The sequence below is a fragment of the Rhinoraja longicauda genome, chromosome 19, assembly GCF_053455715.1.
Source record: "Rhinoraja longicauda isolate Sanriku21f chromosome 19, sRhiLon1.1, whole genome shotgun sequence".
Taxonomy (NCBI): Eukaryota; Metazoa; Chordata; class Chondrichthyes; order Rajiformes; family Arhynchobatidae; genus Rhinoraja; species Rhinoraja longicauda.
In genome coordinates, this window is record NC_135971.1 from 22,423,300 (window position 1) to 22,447,822 (window position 24,523).

General features: G+C 50.6%; 1 protein-coding gene across 1 annotated transcript in view; it reads right to left on the reverse strand.

Moving 5' to 3' along the window:
• Positions 1-24,523, reverse strand: part of LOC144603196 (complement C4-like) — a 127,285-nt gene that overhangs the window by 93,940 nt on the left and 8,822 nt on the right. Inside the window, 9 exon segments of the mRNA XM_078416376.1 lie at positions 2,157-2,351; positions 4,575-4,718; positions 10,154-10,269; positions 13,459-13,585; positions 15,873-15,978; positions 17,637-17,724; positions 19,305-19,358; positions 19,361-19,386; positions 22,862-22,947. Coding sequence (XP_078272502.1) covers positions 2,157-2,351; positions 4,575-4,718; positions 10,154-10,269; positions 13,459-13,585; positions 15,873-15,978; positions 17,637-17,724; positions 19,305-19,358; positions 19,361-19,386; positions 22,862-22,947 — 942 coding nt within the window.

The window sequence follows — 24,523 nt, forward strand, 5'->3', positions numbered from 1 at the left end:
CGTGCCACACGTGTACGATCACAGCAGCCACCTCACCATACGTGTCCCCAGAGATTCAGCGTGCCGGTGCGCGTGACACATGTGTACGCTCACTTTTGTATGCATTTCCGTGCCTGGGCGTATGTGTTCACACACACACACACACACACATGCATACATTCACACCCACTCACAAGCACATGCACACACACTCATAATCATGCACATATTCACACACAAACACTTGCACGCACATATACACACACACTCACAAACATGCACGTATTCACACACAAACACACGCACACACGCACATATACACACACTCACAAACATGCATATTCACACACACACACACTCACATACACACACGCACATATACACACACACTCACAAACATGCTCATATTCACACACAAACACACGCACACACACATATACACACAAGCTCACAAACATGCACATATTCACACACACACACACGCACATATACACACACGCACTCAAAACATGCACATATTCACACACACACACACACACACACACACGCACATATACACACACGCACTCAAAACATGCACATATTCACACACACACACACACACACACACACACTCACAAACATGCACATATTCACACACAAACACATGCACACGCACACATATACACACACACTCTCAAATATGCACGTATTCGCACACACTCACACACACACACACATATACAAACACACCAGAAACATGCACATATTCACACACACACACACTCACACACACATATACACACACACTCACAAACATGCACATATTCACACACAAACACACGCACACACACACATACACACACACTCACAAACATGCACATATTCACACACACACACGCACATATACACACACACACTCAAAACATGCACATATTCACACACACACACATACACACACATACGCACACACTCACAAACATGCACATATTCACACACAAACACATGCACACGCACACATATACACACACACTCTCAAATATGCACGTATTCGCACACACACTCACACACACACACACACACATATACAAACACACTCACAAACATGCACATCTTCACACACACACACACACACACTCACACACACATATACACACACACTCACAAACATGCACATATTCACACACAAACACACGCACACACACACATACACACACACTCACAAACATGCACATATTCACACACACACACGCACATATACACACACACACTCAAAACATGCACATATTCACACACACACACATACACACACATACGCACACACTCACAAACATGCACATATTCACACACAAACACATGCACACGCACACATATACACACACACTCTCAAATATGCACGTATTCGCACACACACTCACACACACACACACACACATATACAAACACACTCACAAACATGCACATCTTCACACACACACACACACACACTCACACACACATATACACACACACTCACAAACATGCACATATTCACACACAAACACACGCACACACACACTCACAAACATGCACATATTAACACACACACACACACACACACACTCACACACACATGCGCGCACTCATTGTCATGTATACACTCGCGCGCGCGCACACACACACAAACACCCACACACACACACACACACACACACACACACACACACACACACACACACACTGTCATGTACACAAAAGCGCGCACGCGCGCACACACACAAACACACATTAACATGTACACACACACACATACACACATACACACATACACACGTGCACGGCGTAACTGGGAAGCAGATGGAGACGTGGGACGCGAGGGGCGAGGGCCGGTGGGAGGGTGAACCGGGGTAATGCCTTCAGCGCCTTCAAGGTCAGCTGGATGAGGTGCCCCCTGGGACACAAAGATGGCCGGGGCGAGGAGAGGAGGGGACGTGGGTTCGCGGGAACTGCTCCAGCACATCGAACGCGCGGGCTGATCCGACGTTAGACTCGGAATAACGGGCGCCAAAAATGATGGCGCCCGCATGTGTAATATATGCAAAAAGAATTTCACGGTGCAGTTGCATGTGTGAGCAATAAAGCACCATTGTCACTGTATGTTGGTGTGAACCTTGTTGTCGACTTTGACCGCAGAAGGCAATGAGAATGTTAGCACTCACCAGATAGTAATAGCACTTGACTGTCCCGGCGTTCGCTGCTGTAACGACTCTGATATCAGCAGACAGCAGACTGTCAACATCAAGCACATCCGGTGAGGACGTGATGTGGAGATAGTTCTTGTTCTCTGACTGGTACATGTGAATTGTCTTCCGTGCTTCACCATTCTCCCCATCCGTCCCATCTCCAGCGATTACCTGGCGGGGAGTTTTGTTGGGTTTGGTTTTGGTTTTGGGTTGAGTTGGGTTGGGTTGGGTTGGGTTGGGTTGAGTTGGGTTGGTATGAGTTGGGTTGGATTGGGTTTGTATGAGTTAGGTTGAATTGGGTTGGGTTGGGTTGGGTTGGTTTGAGTTGGGTTGGGTTGAGTTGGGTTGGTATGAGTTGGGTTGGTATGAGTTGGGTTGGGTTGGTTTGAGTTGGGTTGGGTTGGTTTATGTTGGGTTGGGTTGGGTTGGTATGAGTTGGGTTGGGTTGGGTTGAGTTAGATTGGGTTGGGTTGAGTTAGGTTGGGTTGGGTTGGTTTGAGTTGGGTTTAGTTGGGTTGAGTTGGATTGGGTTGAGTTGGGTTGGGTTGGGTTGGGTTGGGTTGGTATGAGTTAGGTTGAGTTGGGTTGGGTTGGGTTGGTTTGAGTTGGGTTGGTTTGAGTTGGGTTGGGTTGGTTTGGGATGGGTTGGGTTGGTATGAGTTGGGTTGGGTTGGGTTGAGTTAGGTTGGGTTGGGTTGAGTTAGGTTGGATCGGGTTGGTTTGACTTGGGTTTAGTTGGGTTGAGTTAGGTTGGGTTGAGTTGGGTTGGGTTAGGTTAGTTTGAGTTGGGTTGAGTTGGGTTGAGTTGGGTTGGGTTGGGTTGGTATGAGTTGGGTTGGGATGAGTTGCGTTGGTTTGGGTTAGATTGGGTTGAGTTAGGTTGGGTTTGGGTTGAGTTGGATTGGGTTGGGTTGAGTTGGGATGGGTTGGGTTGAGTTGGGTTAGGTTGGATTGGGTTATGGTTATCTGCCTCCACCACCACCCCTGGTAGCTCGTTCCAGGCCACACTACTCGCTGTGTGTCAGGAAGTTGTCCTACCAGCCACCCCATTTAGAGTCATAGAGTCAAATATGGCGTGGAAACATGCCCTTTGGCCCAACCTGCCAACACCAGCCAACATGTCCCAGCTACATTAGTCCCACCACCTGCCTGTGGTTGTCCCATAGCACCTGCAAACTTAACCTATCAATGCATCTGTCTGACTGTTTCTTAAATGATCCAATAGTCCCAGCCTCAACTGCCTTCTCTGGCAGCTCGTTCCACACACACACCAACTTCTGCATGAAAAAAGTTACCCTTCAGATTCCTATTAAATCTTTCCCCCCCTCACTTTAAATCTATGTCCTCTGGTCCTCGATCCCCTACTCTGGGCAAGAGACTCTGTGCATCTACCCGACCTATTCCTCTCATGATTTTGTACACCTGAATAAGATCACCTCTCATCCTCCTGCGCTCCAAGGAATAGAGACCCAGCCTGGCTCAACCTCTCCCTGTAGCTCACACCCTCTAGTCCTGGCAACATCCTCAAGAATCTTCTCTGAACCCTTTCCAGCTTGAAATGATGGGCGGTTGGGCCGAAGGGCCTGTTTCAGTGCTGTATCACTCGATGACTCTAAATGGGGTGGCTGGTGAGACATAGGGGTTGCCAACTCTCTCACTCCCAAATAAGGGACAAAAGGTGACGTCACCGCCCCGCGCCCCACGTGACCTCACCCAGCCAGTGGCCACGTGCTCCCGCTCCATCAGTGGCGGCCGCCCAGGCCGGAAGGCGGGTTGCTAGGCAACCTTGGTTAGGCGGCGCCCTGGCCTCTGGGCCTCCGGGCCTACTGCAGCTCCTGGGCCTACAGTTTCCGGGCCTACAGAGTCCGGGCCTACAGTGTCCCGGCCTACAGTGTCCGGGCGTACAGTGTCTGGGCCTACTGCGGCCCCTGGGCCTACAGTGTCCCGGCCTACAGTGTCTGTGCCTACAGTATCTGGGCCTACAGTGTCCGGGCATACAGTGTCCGTGCCTACGGTGTCCGGGCGTACAGTTTCTGGGCCTACAGCAGCCCCCGGGCCTACAGTGTCCGTGCCTACAATGTCCGGGCCTACAGCGCGCCCCCCCCCTCCGCCCTCGGCCCTAAAATGGGACAAGGGCGGTCGCATATGGGACAAAGGAATTTAGCCCAATATAAGTAATGTCTCAGCTAATAAGGGACAGTTGGCAACCCTCGTGGAACATCTTTTACTTAACACGGTGCCCAGAATTGAACACAATACTCTAAATGCAGCCTCACCAACGCCTTATGTGACTACATCATGACCTCCCAACTTCTAGACTCAGTCCTCTGACTGATGAAGGCCAATGTGCTGAAAGGCTTTTTGACCATCTTATTTGTCACGTTATTTTCTTACCTTGATTTCAAAAGTCTCTTTGTCGGACGGTGGTGACATGGGTAATAAAACCATTCCATCTTCTTTTGTATTGAAACGCTCGAGTCCCTCTAATCGAACAGGAACTCTGCTGGCAGGAGACCCATCAGGATATGTTACCCGGACCTAGAAACATAGAACAGGTGCAGGAGGAGGCCATTTGGCCCTTTGAGCCAACACCGCCATTCATTGTGATCATGGTTGATCATCCACAATCAGTAACCCGTGCCTGCCTTCTCCCCGTATCCCTTGATTCCACTAGCCCCTAGAGCTGTATCGAACTCTCTTTTTAAATTCATCCAGTGATTTGGCCTCCACTGCCCTCTGTGGCAGAGAATTCCACAAATTCACATCTATCTGGGTGAAAAGGTTTCCTCTCACCTCAGTTTTAAATGGGCTCCCCTTTATTCTTAGACTGTGTGTGTGGCCCCTGGTTCTGGACTCCCCCAACATTGGGAACATTTTTCCTGCATCTAGCTTGTCCAGTCCTTTTATAATGTTTTTTCTAAGATCCCCTCTCATCCTTCGAAACTGCAGTGAATACAAGCCCAGTCTTTCCAATCTTTCCTCATACGACAGTCCCGCCATCCCGGGGATTAACCTGGTGAACCTACGCTGCACTGCCTCAATAGCAAGGACGTCCTTCCTCAAATTGGCAGCGTGACGGCATAAACCCACAGCGGACGTCAGCAAAGCTTCCAGTCGAGTCGCCAGGATCCTCACAGACACCTCACGCAGCCTCGGCAAGACCGCCAGCATCATCAAGGACCAGTCTCACCCCGGTCACTCCCTCTTCTCTTCGAAGCATGGAAGCTATAATAGGTGACCCTTCGAGCCAGCATCGCCATTCAATATGATCATAGACAATAGACAATAGACAATAGGTGCAGGAGTAGGCTATTCGGCCCTTCGAGCCAGCACCGCCATTCAATGTGATCATGGCTGATCATTCTCAATCAGTACCCCGTTCCTGCCTTCTCCCCATACCCCCTGACTCCGCTATCCTTAAGAGCTCTATCTAGCTCTCTCTTGAATGCATTCAGAGAATTGGCCTCCACTGCCTTCTGAGGCAGAGAATTCCACAGATTCACAACTCTCTGACTGAAAAGGTTTTTCCTCATCTCCGTTCTAAACGGCCTACCCCTTATTCTTAAACTGTGGCCCCTGGTTCTGGACTCCCCCAACATTGGGAACATGTTTCCAACCCATTAATAATCTTATACGTTTCGATAAGATCTCCTCTCATCCTTCTAAATTCCAGTGTATACAAGCCTAGTCTATCCAGTCTTTCAACATACGACAGTCCCGCCATTCCGGGAATTAACCTAGTAAACCTATGCTGCACGCCCTCAATAGTAAGAATATCCTTCCTCATATTTGGAGACCAAAACTGCACACAGTACTCCAGGTGCGGTCTCACTAGGGCCCTGTACAATTGCAGAAGGGCCTCTTTGCTCCTATACTCAAAAACATTGCCCGTCTCCGTCCATCCCTCTCCTCCACAGCTGCAGAAACCCTCATCCACGCCTTCATCACCTCCCGTCTGGACTACTGCAACAGCCTCCTCTATGGCGCACCCTCAAAAATCATCAATAAACTTCAATACATTCAAAACTCCGCTGCCCGTCTACTCACCCACACCCCGATCCGTGACCATATCACCCCCGTCCTTTATAAACTCCACTGGCTCCCCATCCCCCAGAGAATCCAGTACAAAATCCTCCTCATAACATACAAAGCCCTCCATAACCTGGCCCCATCCTACCTGACCGACCTCCTCCACAGGCACACTCCCACCTGCACCCTCCGCTCTGCCGCTGCCAATCTCCTATCCCCCCACATCCGGACCAAACTCAGATCCTGGGGGGACAGGGCTTTCTCCATCGCTGCTCCCACCCTATGGAACTCACTACCCCAAACCGTTAGAGACTCCCCCTCACTCACCACATTCAAAACATCACTGAAGTCTCACCTGTTCAGCACTGCCTTCAACCACTGAAGGTCACCTCACCTTCTGTCTCCTTTCTCTGTTCATTTATTTATTTACTTATTTATCTATTTATTAATTTCCCTATGTTCTCAAAATCTCTGTAAAGCGTCTTTGAGTATATGAAAAGCGCTATATAAATAAAATGCATTATTATTATTATTATTATACTCAACTCCTCTTGTTATGAAGGCCAACATTCCATTGGCTTTCTTCATTGCCTGCTGTACCTGCATGCTTCCTTTCAGTGACTGATGCACTAGGACACCCAGATCTCGTTGTACGTCCCCTTTTCCTAACTTGACACCATCCAGATAATACTGTGCCTTCCTATTCTTACCACCAAAGTGGATAACCTCGCACTTATCCACATTAAACTGCATCTGCCATGCATCCGCCCACTCACACAACCTGTCCAAGTCACCCTGCAACCTCATAGCATCTTCCTCACAGTTCACACTACCACCCAGCTTTGTATCATTTGCAAATTCGCTAATGGTACTTTTAATCCCTTCATCATGGCTGATCATTCACAATCAGCGCCCCGTTCCTGCCTTCTCCCCATATCCCTTTATTCCGTTAGCCCTAAGAGCTAACTCTAACTCTCTCTTGAAACCATCCAGTGAATTGGCCTCCACTGCCTTCTGTGGCAGAGAATTCCACAGATTCACAACTCTCTGGGGGAACATCCTCTCTCCATCCCTCTCCCATCAAACTGAACCATCCTACCACAACTAAAGAGCAGTCCTAACCTCCCATCTACCTTCATTGAAGACCCTCGGACTATCTTTAATCGGACTTTATCTTGCACTAAAAGTTATTCCCTTTGCCCTGTATCGGTACGCTGTCGAGGGCTTCATTGCAGTGAATTGTGAATTGTGGACACAGCCCAGACCATCGCACAAACCGATCTCCCTTCCACCGACTCCATCCACACCTCACGCTGCCTCAGCAAGGCCAGCAGCCCAGACCATCACACAAACCAATCTCCCTTCCACCGACTCCATCCACACCTCACGCTGCCTCGGCAAGGCCAGCAGCCCAGACCATCACACAAACCAATCTCCCTTCCACCGACTCCATCCACACCTCACGCTGCCTCGGCAAGGCCACCAGCATAATCGAGGACCAGTCTCACCCCCGGCCACTCCCTCTTCTCCCCTCTCCCATCGGGCAAAAGGTACAGAAGTGTGAAAACGCACACCTCCAGATTCAGGGGCAGTTTCTTCCCGGCTGTTATCAGGCAACTGAACCATCCCACCACAACCAGAGAGCAGTGCTGAACTACTATCCACCTCACTGGAGACCCTCGGACTATCTCTGATCGGACTTTGCAGCACTTTATCTTGCACCAAACATTATTCCATTTATCCTGTATCACAAAAACTGTGGACGACTTGATTGCAGTGAATGGTGGACGGGAATTGTAAACGAAACTAAACTAAACTCAGTGATGAGAGAGGCATTGCGATTTTTAAAGGGAGACGCACAGTGCTGGAGAAGCTCAGGCAGGATATCTGAGGAAAATGGATCTCCATTTTAGTTTTCCAAAAATCATTTTCTAAATTTAAAAAAAAAGTTTTTCTAAAGGTTGTCCAGAGATGCTGCCTGACCCTCTAAGTTACTCCAGCACTTTGGGCCTGTCTTTGGTATAGACCGGCATCTGCAGTTCCTTTCTATTCCATTTTCATTGAGATTTCCCATCAACCTTAAGTTTTGGTTTAGTTTAGTTTAGTTTAGAGATACAGCGCGGAAACAGGCCCTTCGGCCCACCGGGTCCGCGCCGACCAGCGATCCCCGCACACTAACACTATCCCACACGCCCACTAGGGACGATTTTTAACATTTACACCGAGCCAATTCACCTGCAAACCTGCACGTCTTTGGAGTGTGGGAGGAAACCGAAGGTCTCGGAGAAAACCTGCGCAGGTCACGGGGAGAACGTCTTTGAAGGCAGAGACAGATAGATTCTTGATTAGTACGGGTGTCGGGGGTTATGGGGAGAAGGCAGGAGAATGGGGTTGGGAGGGAGAGATGGATCAGCCGTGATTGAATGGCGGAGTAGACTTGATGGGCCGAATGGCCTCATTCTGCTTCTAAGATGTGAACTTGGGAAACTACTATAACTACTGCCTGATGGGAGCAGAGAGTTATTTACTGTACTTACTGTACCTAATATTATTTATCATTATTATTTATAATAATTATTATTTATTTATTATTATTGTTAATAGTAAATTCATAATTCATTACGAACTTATGAATTTATGACTGAACATTTTTAGGGCGGTCACGGTGGCGTAGCGGTAGAGTTGCCGCCTTACAGCGAACGCAGCGCCGGAGACACGGGTTCGATCCCGACTGCGGGCGCTGTCTGTACGGAGTTTGTACGCACTTCCCCGTGACCTGCGTGGGTTTTCTCCGAGATCTCCGGTTTCCTCCCACACTCCAAAGACGTGCAGGTTTGTAGGTTAATTGGCTACAGGTGCAGTGAAAATTAGGTGCAGTGACAAGCTTTTGTTGCGTGCCAACCAAAGATACTAGAGGAGCAAGATAGACCACTCGACCCTAAAAACCGTAGTACGTCACGGCGCCATTTTAGTCGGCAGGAACTTGCAGAAACGTTTAAAAAGAAAAATAACAAAAATCTGTGAATTGATAGACGTGTGGGTTTGTAAGTTAATTGGCTTGATATAAATGTAAAAATTGTCCCTAGTGGGTGTAGGATAGTGTTAATGTGTGTGGGGATCGCAGGTAGGCTTTCTTTACTACCGATTCGACTTGCAGACTAACCCTTTTGGGAATCTTGCACCAGCACTCCCAAGTCCCTTTGCACCTCCGGTTTCTGGATTCCCTTCCCCTGACTCTCAGTCTGAAGAAGGGTCTTCACCCGAAACGTCACCCATCCCTTCTCCCCCCCCCGGAGATGCTGCCTGTCCCGCTGAGTTGCTCCAGCATTTTGCGCCAATCTGCGATAAAAAATATCTTAGGTGGCGCAGCGGTAGAGTTGCTGCCTTACAGCGAATGCAGCGCTGGAGACCCGGGTTCGATCCCGACCACGGGTGCCGTCTGTACGGAGTTTGTACGTTTTCCCCTTGTGACCTGCGTGGGTTTTCTCCGAGATCTTCGAGTTTCCTCTCACACTCCAAAGACGTACAGGTTTGTAGGTTAATTGGCTACAGGTGCAGTGAAAATTAGGTGCAATGAAAAGCTTTTGTTGCGTGCCAACCAAAGATACTAGAGGAGCAAGATAGACCACTCGACCCTAAAAACCGTAGTACGTCACGGCGCCATTTTAGTCGGCAGGAACTTGCAGAAACATTTACAAAGAAAAATAACAAAAATCTGTGAATTGATAGACGTGTGGGTTTGTAGGTTAATTGGCTTGATATAAATGTAAAAATTGTCCCTAGTGGGTGTAGGATAGTTTTAATGTGTGCGGGGATCGCTGGTCGGCGCGGACCCGGTGGGCCGAAAGGGCCTGTTTCCGCGCTGTTGCTCCAAACTAAGCTAAACTAAACCAATTTCTTTGGCCAAGACACACTTGGTTGCAGCCGGCCGACATAATACTCACCAGAACGTTGAAAGGCAACCGAGGGGTGAAGTAGCTGATCGTCCGTGATAAATCGATGACGTATGGGGTGGAAACAAACTGGATGTGGCTAACCTCCAGTTCCTCCATCTGCCCACCTGCATTGAAAACAGGAGCGAGCGGTGACTGAATGTGTGGGAAGGAAACGCAGGCGACAGTTTATCACCGAAGTTAGTCACAAAAAGCCGGAGTAACTCAGCGGCACAGGAGAGCATCTCCGGACAGAAGGAATGGGCGACGTTTCGGGCCGAGACCCTTCCTCAGACCGAGGGCCAAAGGGAGAGGGAAACGAGAGATACAGGCGGTGATGTGGGGAGATTTTGAACAACGAGTGAAAGATGTGCAAGAAAAGTAACGGCGGCACGGTGGCGCGGCGGTAGAGTTGCCGCCTTACAGCGAATGCAGCGCCGGAGACTCAGGTTCGATCCTGACTACGGGCGCCGTCCGTACGGAGTTTGTACGTTCTCCCCGTGACCTGCGTGGGTTTTCTCCGAGATCTTCGGTTTCCTCCCACACCACAAAGACGTGCAGGTTCGTAGGTTAATTGACTGGGTAAATGTAAAAATTGTCCCGAGTGTGTGTAGGATAGTGTTAGTGCGCGGGGATCGCTGGGCGGCGCGGACTCGGTGGGCCGAAGGGCCTGTTTCCGCGCTGTACCTCTAAATCTAACGATGGTAAAAGAAGCAGGCCGTCGTTGGCTGGTCGTGGGGTGAGAACGAAAAGCTGGTGAGACTTGTGTGGGCCTGGGCAGTGGTATGAATATTGATTCCTCTAACTTCAAGTAACCCCGGCATTCCCTCTCTCTCCATCCCTCCCCCACCCAGGTCGCACCAGCTTCTCGTTCTCACCCAGCACACAGCTAACAACGGCCTGTTTCCTTTATCGTCGTTACTTTGTTGCACGTCTTTCATTCATCGTTCTGTGTCTCTCCACATCACCGTCTATATTTATTAGCTAAGTATGTTTTGCAACATACGAGGAATTTGATTTGCCACATCATTGTCTGTGTCTCCCATTTCCCTTTCCCATGACTCTCAGTCTGAAGAAGGGTCTCGGCCCGAAACGTCGCCCATTCCTTCTCTCCAGAGGTGCTGCCCGTCCCGCTGAGTTACGAACTCCAGCTTTCTGTTTCTATCTTCAGCCAGCAGTGATGAGACTAGCATCGAACGTAGAACAGCACACAAATATAGAATGGAGGTGAGTTGTGGACGCAGCCCAGACCGTCACACAAACCAACCTGCCTTCCACCGACTCCATCTACACCTCACGCTGCCTCGGCAAGGCCAGCAGCATCATCAAGGACCAGTCTCACCCCCGGCCACTCCCTCTTCTCCCCTCTCCCATCGGGCAAGAGGTACAGAAGTGTGAAAACGCACAGCTCCAGATTCAGGGGCAGTTTCTTCCCGGCTGTTATCAGGCGACTGAACCATCCCACCACAACCAGAGAGCAGTGCTGAACTACTATCCACCTCACTGGAGACCCTCAGACTATCCTTGATCAGACTTTACTGGCTTTACCTTGCACTAAACGTCATTCCCTTATCATGGGTGCGGCACGATGCAAAAATGCTGGAGTAACACAGCGGGACAGGCGGCGTCTCTGGGGAGAAGGAACGGGTGACGTCAGGCATCCCTTCACTCCAGAGACGCTGCCTGTCCCACTGGCTGAGTTACTCCAGCTTTTTGTGTCTGTCTTCAATATTCATACCGCTGGGGTGTAAGCTGTAGAATTAGCCACCTATGAAGGACTGAGGGCTTCGATCTCAATCGATGGACGACTGTTTGAAACTTGTTTCCAATCTCTTACCTTGCCGGAGATGCGATTGTTTTCCGGGTCGTATCTCCGGTCGCTCTGCGGCCTAACATCGTGGGGCTGGCGGCCTTGCTCGGGACTGACTTTGAGCCCCACCGCGGGGCCTGGACTTACCGTCGGAGCCTGCGATCCCTTGCCTGGGATCGACGCTCCAACCACGGCCTTCAACATCGAGAAGCTCTTGAGCTCAATATTCTTGCTATTGAGGGCGTGCAGTGTAGGATTACTAGGTTAATTCCTGGAATGGCGGGACTGTCATATGTTGAAAGACTGGAGCGGCTAGGCTTGTACACACTGGAATTTAGAAGGATGAGAGGAGATCTTATCGAAACGTATAAGATTATTAAGGGGTTGGACATGTTAGAGTCAGGAAACATGTTCCCAATGTTGGGGGAGTCCAGAACCAGGGGCCACACACAGTTTAAGAATAAGGGGTAGGCCATTTAGAACTGAGATGAGGAAAAACTTTTTCAGTCAGAGAGTTGTGAATCTGTGGAATTCTCTGCCTCAGAAGGCAGTGGAGGCCAGTTCGTTGGATGCTTTCAAGAGAGAGCTGGATAGAGCTCTTCAGGATAGCGGAGTGAGGGGGTATGGGGAGAAGGCAGGAACGGGGTACTGATTGAGAATGATCAGCCATGATCACATTGAATGGTGGTGCTGGCTCGAAGGGCCGAATGGCCTCCTCCTGCACCTATTGTCTATTGTCTATTGAGCTGGCGGTCTCGGGTAGAGACCGATGTCGGGAAGCTCCAAACCGCACGAGGTTCGACCAGCCCTGACCCGGGGTAGATCGCCCGGCACGGGGGGAGCTGAGATTCCCCCCCGATGCAGGAGCTTGATCGCCCTCGACGCGGAGCGTCCGAACGCCGCCGGCTACGGGAGTCAAGATCGTCCCGTCAACGGAAGGTTCGAGGCCCCCGAGAACAAAGAAGGGAAGAGACTGAACTCTTTTGTGGCCTTCCATCACAGTGAGGAATGTGGAGGGGTCACTGTGGTGGATGTTCATGTTAATATGTATGTTGTGGGTCCTGTTGCTTTTTATTGGTGTGACTATACGGCAAATGGAAATCCTCGTACGTTGCAAAACATACTTGGCTAGTAAATATCATATCATATCATATATATACAGCCGGAAACAGGCCTTTTTGGCCCTCCAAGTCCGTGCCGCCCAGCGATCCCCGTACATTAACACTATCCTACACCCACTAGGGACAATTTTTACATTTACCCAGCCAATTAACCTACATACCTGTACGTCTTTGGAGTGTGGGAGGAAACCGAAGATCTTGGAGAAAACCCACGCAGGTCACGGGGAGAACGTACAAACTCCTTACAGTGCAGCACCCGTAGTCAGGATCGAACCTGAGTCTCCGGCGCTGCATTCGCTGTAAAGCAGCAACTCTACCGCTGCGCTACCGTGCCGCCCTAAAGTGTGATTGTGATTATGATTAAGATTATTAGCGATCTCACTTACTGGATGTTTCAAAGACGGTCATGGCGACATAGAGATGATGTCCCACAAGCTCACTCAAACTTATCGAGGGGTGACTTTGCAATATACTCTGGCTCTTTAGTGAGGATTCTGCCTCTCCCCTCTCCATCTGAAAACAAAAGCAAAAAACATCTCGCAAGGAACCGCAGACGAACGCTGGCTGGTTGACACCGAAGAGAGGGACACAAAATGCTGGAGTCACTCAGCGGGTCGGGCTGCATCTCCGGAGAGAAGGAACGGGCGACGTTTCGGGTCGAGACCCTTCTTCAGACTGATGTCAGGGATAAGGGAAACGAGAGATACAGGAGACACAGGTGATGTGGAGAGATAGAGAACAAGGAATGAAAGAAGTGCGAAAAAGTAACGACGATGAAAGAAACAGGCCGTTGTCAGCTGTGTGCTGGGTGAGAACGAGAAGCTGGTGCGACTTGGGTGGGGGAGGAATGGAGAGAGAGGGAATGCCGGTGCTACCTTAAGTTAGAGAAATCAATAGACAATAGACAATAGGTGCAGGAGGAGGCCATTCGGCCCTTCGAGCCAGCACCCGACATTCAATGTGATAATGGCTGATCATTCACAATCATTACCCCGTTCCTGCCCTCTCCCCATACCCCCTGACTCCGCTATCCTTAAGAGCTCTATCTAACGCGCTCTTGAAAGCATCCAGAGAATTGGCCTCCACTGCCTTCTGAGGCAGAGAATTCCACAGAATGAATGAAAATGTTTTTCCTCATCTCCGTTCCAAATGGCCCACCCCTTATTCTTAAACTGTGGCCCCTGGATCTGGACTCCCCCAACATTGGGAAAATGTTTCCTGCCTCCAATCCCTTAATAATCTTATACGTTTCGATAAGATCCCCTCTCATCCTTCTAAATTCCAGTGTAGACAAGCCAAGTCGCTCCAGTCTTTAAACATACGACAGTCCCCCCATTCCGGGAATGAACCTACGCTGCACGCCCTCAATAGCAAGAATATCCTTCCTCAAATTTGGAGACCAAAACTGCACACAGTACTCCAGGTGCGGTCTCATTAGGGGCCTGTACAACTGCAGAAGGACCTCTTTGAGCTACCCAAGTGAAATATGAGATGCTGTTCCTCCAATTTGGGTTTAGCCACACTCTGACAATGGATGAGACCCAGGAGATGCTGCCTGTCCTGCTGAGTTACTCCAGCTTTTTGTGTCTGTCTTAAGAAAAAATATCTGTCTGTTTCTGCGGTATTATTTGCTTTAGATTAGTTCAGTTTAGTTTAGAGATGCAGCGTGGAAACAGGCCCTTCGGCCCACCGAGTCCGCGCCGACCAGCGATCCCTGCACAACTACATTAATTCACTGCCTCAGAAGGCAGTGGAGGCCAAGTCTCTGAATGCATTCAAGAGAGAGCTTGTTAGAGCTCTTAAGGATAGCGGACTCAGGGGGTATGTGGAGAGGGCAGGAACGGGGTACTGATTGAGAATGATCAGCCATGATCACATTGAATGGTGGTGCGTACAGGCTCGAAGGGCCGAATGGCCTCCTCCTGCACCTATTGTCTATTGTCTATTGTCTACAGCCTGCATTTGGCCCACGTTCCTCTAGGTGGCATGGTGGCGCAGCGGTAGAGTTACTGCCTCACGGCGCCAGAGACCCGGGTTCGATCCTCTGTACGCCGTCTGTACGGAGTTTGCACGTTCTCCCCGTGACCGGCGTGGGTTTTCTCCGAGATCTCGCTCTTTTAGAAAGGAGGTGAGGAGGAACTTCTTAACTCAGAGGGTAGTTAATCTGTGGAACTCATCGACACAGAGGGCTGTGGAGGCCAAGTCAGTGGATATTTTTAAGGCAGAGATAGACAAATTCTTGATTCGAACTGGTGGCAAGGATTATGGGGAGAAGGCAGGAGAATGGGATTCGGAGGCAGAGATTCGGAGCGGACTCGATGGGCCAAATGGCCTAATTCTTCCCCGACAACTCGTGAACTTATAGAAACGTATAGAATTAGAAGAGGACTGGACAAGCTAGATGCGGGAAAAATGTTCCCAATGTCGGGGGAGTCCAGAACTAGGGGCCGCACACACACAGTCTAAGAATAAAGGGGAGGCCATTTAAAACTGAGATGAGGAAAAAACCTTTCCACCCAGACAGTTGTGAATTTGTGGAATTCTCTGCCACAGAGGGCAGTGGAGGCCGATTCACTGGATGGATTTAAGAGAGAGTTAGATAGAGCTCTGGGGGCTAGCGGAATCAAGGGGTGTGGGGAGAAGGCAGGCACGGGGTACTGATTGTGGATGATCAGCCATGATCACAATGAATGGCGGTGCTGGCTCGAAGGGCCGAATGGCCTCCCCCTGCACCTATTTTCTATGTTTCTATGAACTTCTTACGGACAGGTGTGGCGGTGGGCGGCAGATGTTTACACACCTGGAGTTGTTGCTCCAATCCTGCGAGATAGATTTTGTTCTTTTCCTCGTCTATGATGGCAAACCTCACGTACGCCATCCCTGTCACTCTTTTCCCAAACGTGTGGCTGCAACAGACAGACAACAGGTGAGGGCACTCACACCAGGTGTATTGCAATGATCACCTTCCGCGGAAACCTCACCTAATAGAAATTCAGCTTCGAATATGAGGGGGCGGCACGGTGGCGCGGCGGTAGAGTTGCTGCCTCACGGCGCCAGAGACCCGGGTTCCATCCCGACCGCAGGCGCTGTCTGCACGGAGTTTGCACGTTCCCCCCGTGACCTGCGCGGGTTTTCTCCGGGTGCTCCGGTTTCCTCCCACACTCCAAAGACGTGCGGGTTTGTAGGTTGACTGGCTACAGGTGCAGTGAAAATTAGGTGCAGTGAAAGGCTTTTGGTTGCGTGCCAACCAAAGATACTAGAGGAGCAAGATAGACCACTCGACCGTAAAAACCGCAGTAGGTCACGGCGGCCATTTTAGTAGGCAGGAACTTGCAGAAACATTTCAAAAGAAAAATAACAAAAATCTGTGAATTGAGGGATTATTAAGGGATTGGACACGCTAGAGGCAGGAAACATGTTCCCGATGTTGGGGGATTCCTGAACCAGGGGCCACACAGTTTAAGAATAAGGGGTCGGCCATTTAGAACAGAGAGGAGGAAAAACCTTTTCAGTCAGAGAGTTGTGAATGTGTGGAATTCTCTGCCTCAGAAGGCAATGGAGGCCAATTCTCTGAATGCTTTCAAGAGAGATCTAGATAGAGCTCTTAAAGATAGCTGAGTCAGGGGGTACGGGGAGAAGGCAGGAACGGGGTGCTGAATGTGAATGATCAGCCACGATCACAGTGAATGGCGGTGCTGGCTCGAAGGGCTGAATGGCCTCCTCCTGCACCTATTGTCTATTGTCTATTTAAAAAGAAAAATAACAAAAATCTGTGAGTTGATAGATGAGATATATTCTGCATTTTAATGGTATCATCACACACACTGTTCCCCCAAAACACTGATTACACTGCGAGAGGCAGAGCGAACGGCGGGGTTTGCTTACTAAAATGGCGGACGTTACGCTCCTTTGCGTACTACACTTCAGTATAGGCGATTTCAACGGAGTGGTCCATCTTGCCCCTCTAGTATCTTTGGTGCCAACCAGTCGGCGGAAACACAATACGAGATTACCATCGAGCCTCCCCGTGACCTGCGTGGGTTTTCTCCGGGCGCTCCGGTTTCCTCCCACGCTCCAAAGACGTGCGGGTTTGTCGGTTAATTTGCTTCGGTAAAGTTGTCCCCATTATTTAGGATGCTGCTGGCGTGCACTTAGGAACGTTATTTCTTTAGTTTAGAGATACAGCGTGGAAACAGGCCCTTCGGCCCACCGGGTCCGCGCCGACCAGCGATCCCCGCACACTAACACTATCCCATTCATACATAGGCCAGGCACAGTTTGCAATTTTTACCGAAGCCAATTAACCTACAAACGTACACGTCTTCGGAGTGTGGGCGGAAACCGGAGCACCCGGAGAAAACCCACGAGGTCACGGGGAGAACGTACAAACTCCGTACAGACAGCACCCGTAGTCGGGAAGGAACCCGGGTCTCCGGCGCTGTGAGGCAGCAACTCTACCGCTGCGCCACCGTGCTGCCCCGCTGAACTAGTTATTACTACTTATGACTAATGAACTTATAAGAGGTATAAAAACAACAGATTAATGAATCCAGTCTTCACTGACCTTGCTACGATTTTGAATGTAAATTCCTCGCTTGAGATCAGATAATACATTTCTTTAGACCTCAGCTCGACTTTGAAACTGGGCAAAACTTTGGAAACAAAATTTGATTGAAGAAAACGTTTACTGATTGGTATTTGCAGACAACAGAATTTCTTGTTGGGGACTATAAGGAATTAGTTGAGGCAGGGACTATCGCAAGGTGAGGTAGGTACATGGATAGTGTTGGAAGGGACTGCAGGCGCTGGTTTGAACCAAAGATCGACACAAAAAGCTGGAGTAACTCAGCGGGTCAGGCAGCATCTCTGGAGAGAAGGAATGGGTGACGTTTCGGGTCGAGACCCTTCTTCGGACTGAGAGTCAGGGGAGGGGGAACAGGACAGGTTTGGAGGGATATGGACCATACGCGGGCGGGTGGGACTGGTGTAGATGGGGCATGTTGGCTGGTGTGGGTATTTGACATATGGAGTCATGGAGTCCCTTCGGCCCAGCTTGCCCACACCAGTCCCACCTGCCTGCATTTGGCCCATATCCCTCCAAACCCGTCCTATACATGTACCTGTCTAACTGCTTCTTAAACGTTGGGATAGTCCCAGCCTCAACTACCTCCTCCGGCAGCTCGTTCCACACACCCACCGCCCTCTGTGTGAATAAGTTACCCCTCAGATTCCTATTAAATCTTTTCCCCTTCACCTTGAAAGACCCGGTTTCCACACTGTATCACTCTATGACTCGAGGAATTGGCAATGGCAATGAAAATCATTCGTGTTATCACAGAAATACACAAAATTATTATAATACTAGACCAAGTGGACCCGTTGGGCCCAAACCTCTCCTGCATTGGTGCAGCACCCTCTCCTCCCCCTCCCCCTCCCCCCTCCCCCTCCCCCTCCCCCCCCTCCCCCTCCCCCTCCCCCTCCCCCTCCCCCTCCCCCTCCCCACTCCCCCTCCCTCCCCCTCCCTCTATCCCCCTCCCCTTTCCCCCTCCCCTCTCCTCCTCTCCCTCCCCCTTAACTCCCTCCCTCCCCCTTTCCTCCCCCTTCCCCCCCACACTCCATCCCCCTCATCCCCCCCTTATTCTCCCTCCTCCCCCCCTCCCCTCCACTCCCTCCCTCCCTAGGAGATAGATTTAAACTTAAAATGTGAATAACTTTAAAAATATAACACCAATTTCAATAGACAATAGACAATAGACAATAGGTGCAGGAGGAGGCCATTCGGCCCTTCAAGCCAGCACCGCCATTCAATGTGATCATGGCTGATCACCCTCAATCAGTACCCCGTTCCTGCCTTCTCCCCATACCCCCTGACTCCGCTATCCTTAAGAGCTCTATCTAGCTCTCTCTTGAATGTATTCAGAGAATTGGCCTCCACTGCCTTCTGAGGCAGAGAATTCCACAGATTCACAACTCTCTGACTGAAAACGTTTTTCCTCATCTCCGTTCTAAATGGCCGACCCCTTATTCTTAAACTGTGTGGCCCCTGGTTCTGGACTCCCCAACATTGGGAACATGTTTCCTGCCGCTAACGTGTCCAACCCCTTAATAATCAATGAAACTCCTTCCATTAGCACCAAAGGGACGACGTGTGTCAGGGAGTGGATGGGAAAGTGGATAACGTGGAACTAGTGGGTGAACGGGCGATCGCTGTTTTAATCGAGCAGATAGTTACCAAACTCCTTGACTTCAAATTCAGCAGAAACGCGGGACATTGGAAAACCGTTGATTCGGCATCGATCCGCCAGTTCCCCGGCCTGTTTGGAAGAGAGGAGAAAGGTTAGACTTCACCCTCAACACCAGTATCTCGCTCTGTAGGAAGGAACTGCCAGATGCTGGTCTACACCGACGATAGACACAAAATGCCGGAGTAACTCAGCGGGACAGGCAGCGTCTCTGGAGAGAAGGAGCCGGTGACGTTTCGGGTCGACCTGATCTCCCGGTTGCCAAACACTTGAACTCCCCCTCCCACTCCCGCACTGACCTCTCTGTCCTGGGCCTCCTCCACTGTCAGAGTGAGGCCAGCGCAAATTGGAGGAACAGCACCTCATATTTCGCTTGGGCAGCTCACACCCCAGCGGTACGAACATTGACTTCTCTCACTTCAAGTAAACCCTTGCTTTCCCTCTCTCTCTCCATCCCCTCCCCCACTCTAGTCGTCGTGCTAGTTTCATTGTCGTCCTGTTGAGTTCCACTGTTGTGATCACCTTCCCCACAGCCAACAATGGACCATTGTGGGTTCCACATTTCCTTGATTTATTGCCGCTGTTTGCATATCTTTCATTCATTTGTCCCAAGAACCGTCTATACCTCTCGTTTCCCTCTCCCCTGACTCTCAGTCTGAAGAAGGTCTCGACCCGAAACGTCGCCCATTCCTTCTCTCCAGAGATGCTGCCTGTCCCGCTGAGTTACTCCGGCGTTTGGTGTCTATTAATACGTAGCTGATAAATTACACCGACGGAGATTGTAGAAAGTTATTTTAGTTTTAGAGATACAGCGTGGAAACAGGCCCTTCGGCCCACCGAGTCCGCTCCGACCAGACTAACACTATCCTACACACACACTAGGGACAGTTTACATTTATACTGAGCCAATTAACCTACAAACCTACACGTCTTTGGAGTGTGGGAGGAAACCGGAGCACCCGGAGAAAACCCACGCAGGTCACGGGGAGAGCGTGCAAACTCCGTACAGACGGCGCCCGTGGTCGGGATCGAACCCGGGTCTCTGGCGCTGTGAGGCAGCGGCTCTACCCGCTGTGCCACCGTGCTGCTTGTAGGGTGGGCCTTCCCTTGGAACAAACATATCGCTGCCCCCAACACCATCACCCTGCACCAATCATGTTTTGTCTTTCGATTGGAGTAACAATGGCGGACGCACATTGGCACTGAGTTCGATAATTCCCAGAACGGCGGGACTGTCATACGTTGAAAGACTGGAGCGACTAGGCTTGTATACACTGGAATTTAGAAGGATGAGAGGGGATCTTATCGAAACGTATAAGATTATTAAGGGTTGGACACGTTAGTGGCAGGAAACATGTTCCAATGTTGGGGGAGTCCAGAACCAGGGGCCACACAGTTTAACAATAAGGGGTCGGCCATTTAGAACGAGATGAGGATAAACTTTTTCAGTCAGAGAGTTGTAAATCTGTGCATTCTCTGCCCCAGAAGGCAGTGGAGGGCCAATTCTCTGAATGCATTCAAGAGAGAGCTAGATAGAGCTCTTAAGGATAGCGGAGTCAGGGGGTATGGGGAGAAGGCAGGAACGGGGTACTGATTGTGGATGATCAGCCATGATCACATTGAATGGCGGTGCTGGCTCGAAGGGCCGAATGGCCTCCTCCTGCACCTATTGTCTATTGTCTATTGCCTATTGCCTATTGCCTATTGTCTATGGTCTATTGTCGATTGCCTATGGTCTATGGTCTATTGTCGATTGCCTATGGTCTATTGTCTATGGTCTATTGTCTATCCTGACCACGGACACTGTCTGTGTGGAGTTTGCACGCTCTCCTTGAAATGGTAGTGGTGGGTGGGTCGGGCTGGGTTCCTCCAATATGCTCGAGGGCGGCGCGGTGGCGCAGCGGTAGAGTCGCTGCCCTCACGGTCCCAGAGTCCCGGGTTCCATCCCGACCACGGTGCGGAGTTTGCACGTTCTCCCCGTGACCCGCGTGGGTTTTCTCCGGGTGCTCCGGTTTCCTCCCACGCCCCAAAGACCTTCAGCTTTGTTGGTCCATTGGCTTCGGTAAAGATTGTACCTTGCCCCTAGTGCGTGTGTAGGATGGTGTTTAGTGTGCGGGGATCGCTGGTCGGAGCGGACCCGGTGGGCCGAAGGGCCTGTTTCCGCACTGTATCTCTAAAGTAAAAATTGGACGGTGCGTAGAGTGAGTGAAAAAGGCTGGAGATGATAAGGAGATAAAAGTGTATTAGATAAGGAGAGTCCAGGAGGAATGAAATGGAAAGCCACAGAGAAGGAGGATATTGGCTGGAGTTTAGAAGGGTGAAGGGGGGGGGGACCTCATTGAAACGTACAGAATAGTGAGTGGCCCGGATAGAGTGGATGTGGAGAGGATGTTCCCACTAGTGGGAGAGTCTAGGACCAGAGGGCACGGCCTCAGAATTAAAGGGCGTTCCTTTGGGAAGGAGATGAGGAGGAATTTCTTTAGTTAGTGGGTGGTGAATCTGTGGAATCCATTGCCACAGAAGGCTGTGGAGATCAAGTCAGTGGATATACTTAAGGCAGAGATAGATCGATTGTTGATCAGTGCGGGTGTCAGGGTTATGGGGAGAAGGCAGGAGAATGGGGTTGGGAGGGGGGGAGATAGATCGGCCATGATTGAATGGCGGAGTGGACTCGATGGGCCGAATGGCCCTAATTCTGCTGCTATTCCTTCTGACCTTGTAAGGGGGGTCAGGGGAGAGGGGAAGGGGAGAGTGGGGGATGGGAGGCGAGGGGTGGGGTGACTGGGGCGGGATCGTGGGCAAATGGGAGCTCGGGAAAGAGAGGCAAGGTGGTTCATTTAAAATTGGAGAATTCAATGTTCACACGGTTGGGCTATAAGCTGCCAGTTTTGAATAGATGGGGCAATCTGTTGGAGAGAGACAGAGAGGAGAGAGGAGAGAGGGAGTGAGAGAGAGGGAGAGAGAGGGAGGGAGATAGGGAGGGAGGTGGAAAGGGAGAGGAGGGAGGGAGGGAGGGAGGGAGGAGTGTGGGAGGGGGGGGGAGGGAGGGAGGGAGGGAGGGAGATGGAAAGGTAGTGGGAGAGGAGAGGGAGGGAGGGAGAGAGAGAGAGAGAGAGAGAGAGAGAGAGAGAGAGAGAGAGAGAGAGAGAGAGAGAGAGAGAGAGGGAGAGAGAGAGAGAGAGAGAGAGAGAGAGAGAGAGAGAGAGAGAGAGAGAGAGAGAGAGAGAGAGAGAGAGAGAGAGAGAGGGAGGGGGAGGGGGAGGGAGATGGAAAGGTAGTGGGAGAGGGATTGGGAGAGGGAGGGAGGGAGGGAGAGGGAGGGAGGGATATGGAAAGGTAATGGGAGAGGGAGAGGGGGAGAGGGAGAGGGAGGGAAAGGGATGGAAAGGGAGAGGGGGAGTGAGAAAGAATGAGAGAGGGAGAGGGAGAGAGAGGGAGAAAGAGAGTGAGAAAGAGAGTGAGAGAGGGAGGGAGGGAGAGAGAGAGATAGAGAGGGAGGGAGAGATTTCAAAGCTACAGAATAATTCTGTTTGCAAGATTGACTTACTCTGCAATGTCAGGGATTTTGAACTGTCGAACTAATACCTTCTCGCTTTTCCACAAATTCTGGTAAAACTGTACATTCTTGGAATTCTGCCAACAGAACGGTATAGATTTTAATTTTAGAATGGAAGAAGAATTGTTCGGACAGCGTGGGCAGCACCTGGATACTGACGGTAATCCCACTCTGGATAACACGCCGCCAACACCATCATCACAAAGAGGGCGGCACGGTGCCTCACAGCGCCAGAGACCCGGGTTCCATCCCGACCACGTGTGTGTGTGTGCATGCATGCGTGTGTGTGTGTGTGTGTGTGTGTGTGTGTGCGTATGTGTGTGTGTGTGTGTGTGCATGTGTGTTTTTGTGTGTGTGTGTGTGTGTGTGTGTGTGTGTGTGTGTGTGTGTGTGTGTGCGCGTATGTGTGTGTGTGTGTGTGTGTGTGTGTGCATGTGTGTTTTTGTGTGTGTGTGTGTGTGTGTGTGCATGTGTGTGTGTGTGTGTGTGTGTGTGTGTGCATGTGTGTTTTTGTGTGTGTGTGTGTGTGTGTGTGTGTGTGTGTGTCTGTGTGCGTGCGTGCATGCGTGTTTGCATGCGTGTGCGTGTCTGTGTGCGTGCTTGCGTGCGCGAGTGCGTGCGTGCGTGTGTGCGTGTGTGTGCATCCATGTGTGTGTGAGCGTGTGCATGTGCGTGTGTGTGTGCGTGCATGCGTGCTTGCGTGCGTGTGTGTCTGTCTGCGTGCGTGTGTGTGCGTGTGTGTGTGTGCGTGTGTGTGTGTGCGTGTCTGTGTACGTGCATTCATGCACGAGTGCGTGTGTGTGCGTGTGTGTGTGATGGTGCAGGTTTGTAGGTTAATTGGCTTCTGTAAATTGTGCCTCGTGCATGTAGGATAGAACTTGTGTACGGGGTGATCGCTGGTCGGCACGGACTCAATGGGCCGAAGGGCCTTTTTCCGCGCTGTATCTCTAAAGTCTAAAATCTGGTGCATGGGGGATCACTGGTCGGCATGGACTCGATGGGCCGAAGGGCCTGTTTCTGCACTGTATCACTCAACTAAACTAAACTAAATTGCAATGGCTTTTGCATGGTAATGACTCCTGGGCAGGTAGAAGGTTGGAAACTGAATCCTATGGACTGGAGCCAAGCTGTTAAAGTCATAAAGTCACAGAGTGACACAGCACGGAAACAGGCCCTTTGGGCCAACTTGCCCACACCGGCCAACATGTCCCAGCTACACTAGTCCCACCTGTGGGAGTTTGACCCATATCCCTCCAAACCTGTCCCATTTCTGTCCTGGGCCTCCACCACTGTCAGAGTGAGGCCCAGCGCAAATTGGAGGAACAGCACCTCATCTTTCGCTTGGGCAGCTTACATACACCCCAGCGGTATGAACATTGACTTCTCCAACTTCAGATAGTCCCTGCTTTCCCTCTCCATCCCTTCCCCCTTCCCAGTTCTTCCACTAGTTTTCCTGTCTCCAACTACATTCTATCTTTGTCCCGCCCCCTCCCCTGACATCAGTCTGAAGAAGGGCCTCGACCCGAAACGTCACCCATTCCTTCTCTCCCGAGATGCTGCCTGACCCGCTGAGTTACTCAGGCTTTTTGTGTCTACCTTCGATTTAAACCAGCATCTGCAGGTTTTTTTTTCCTATCCATGTACCTGTCTAAC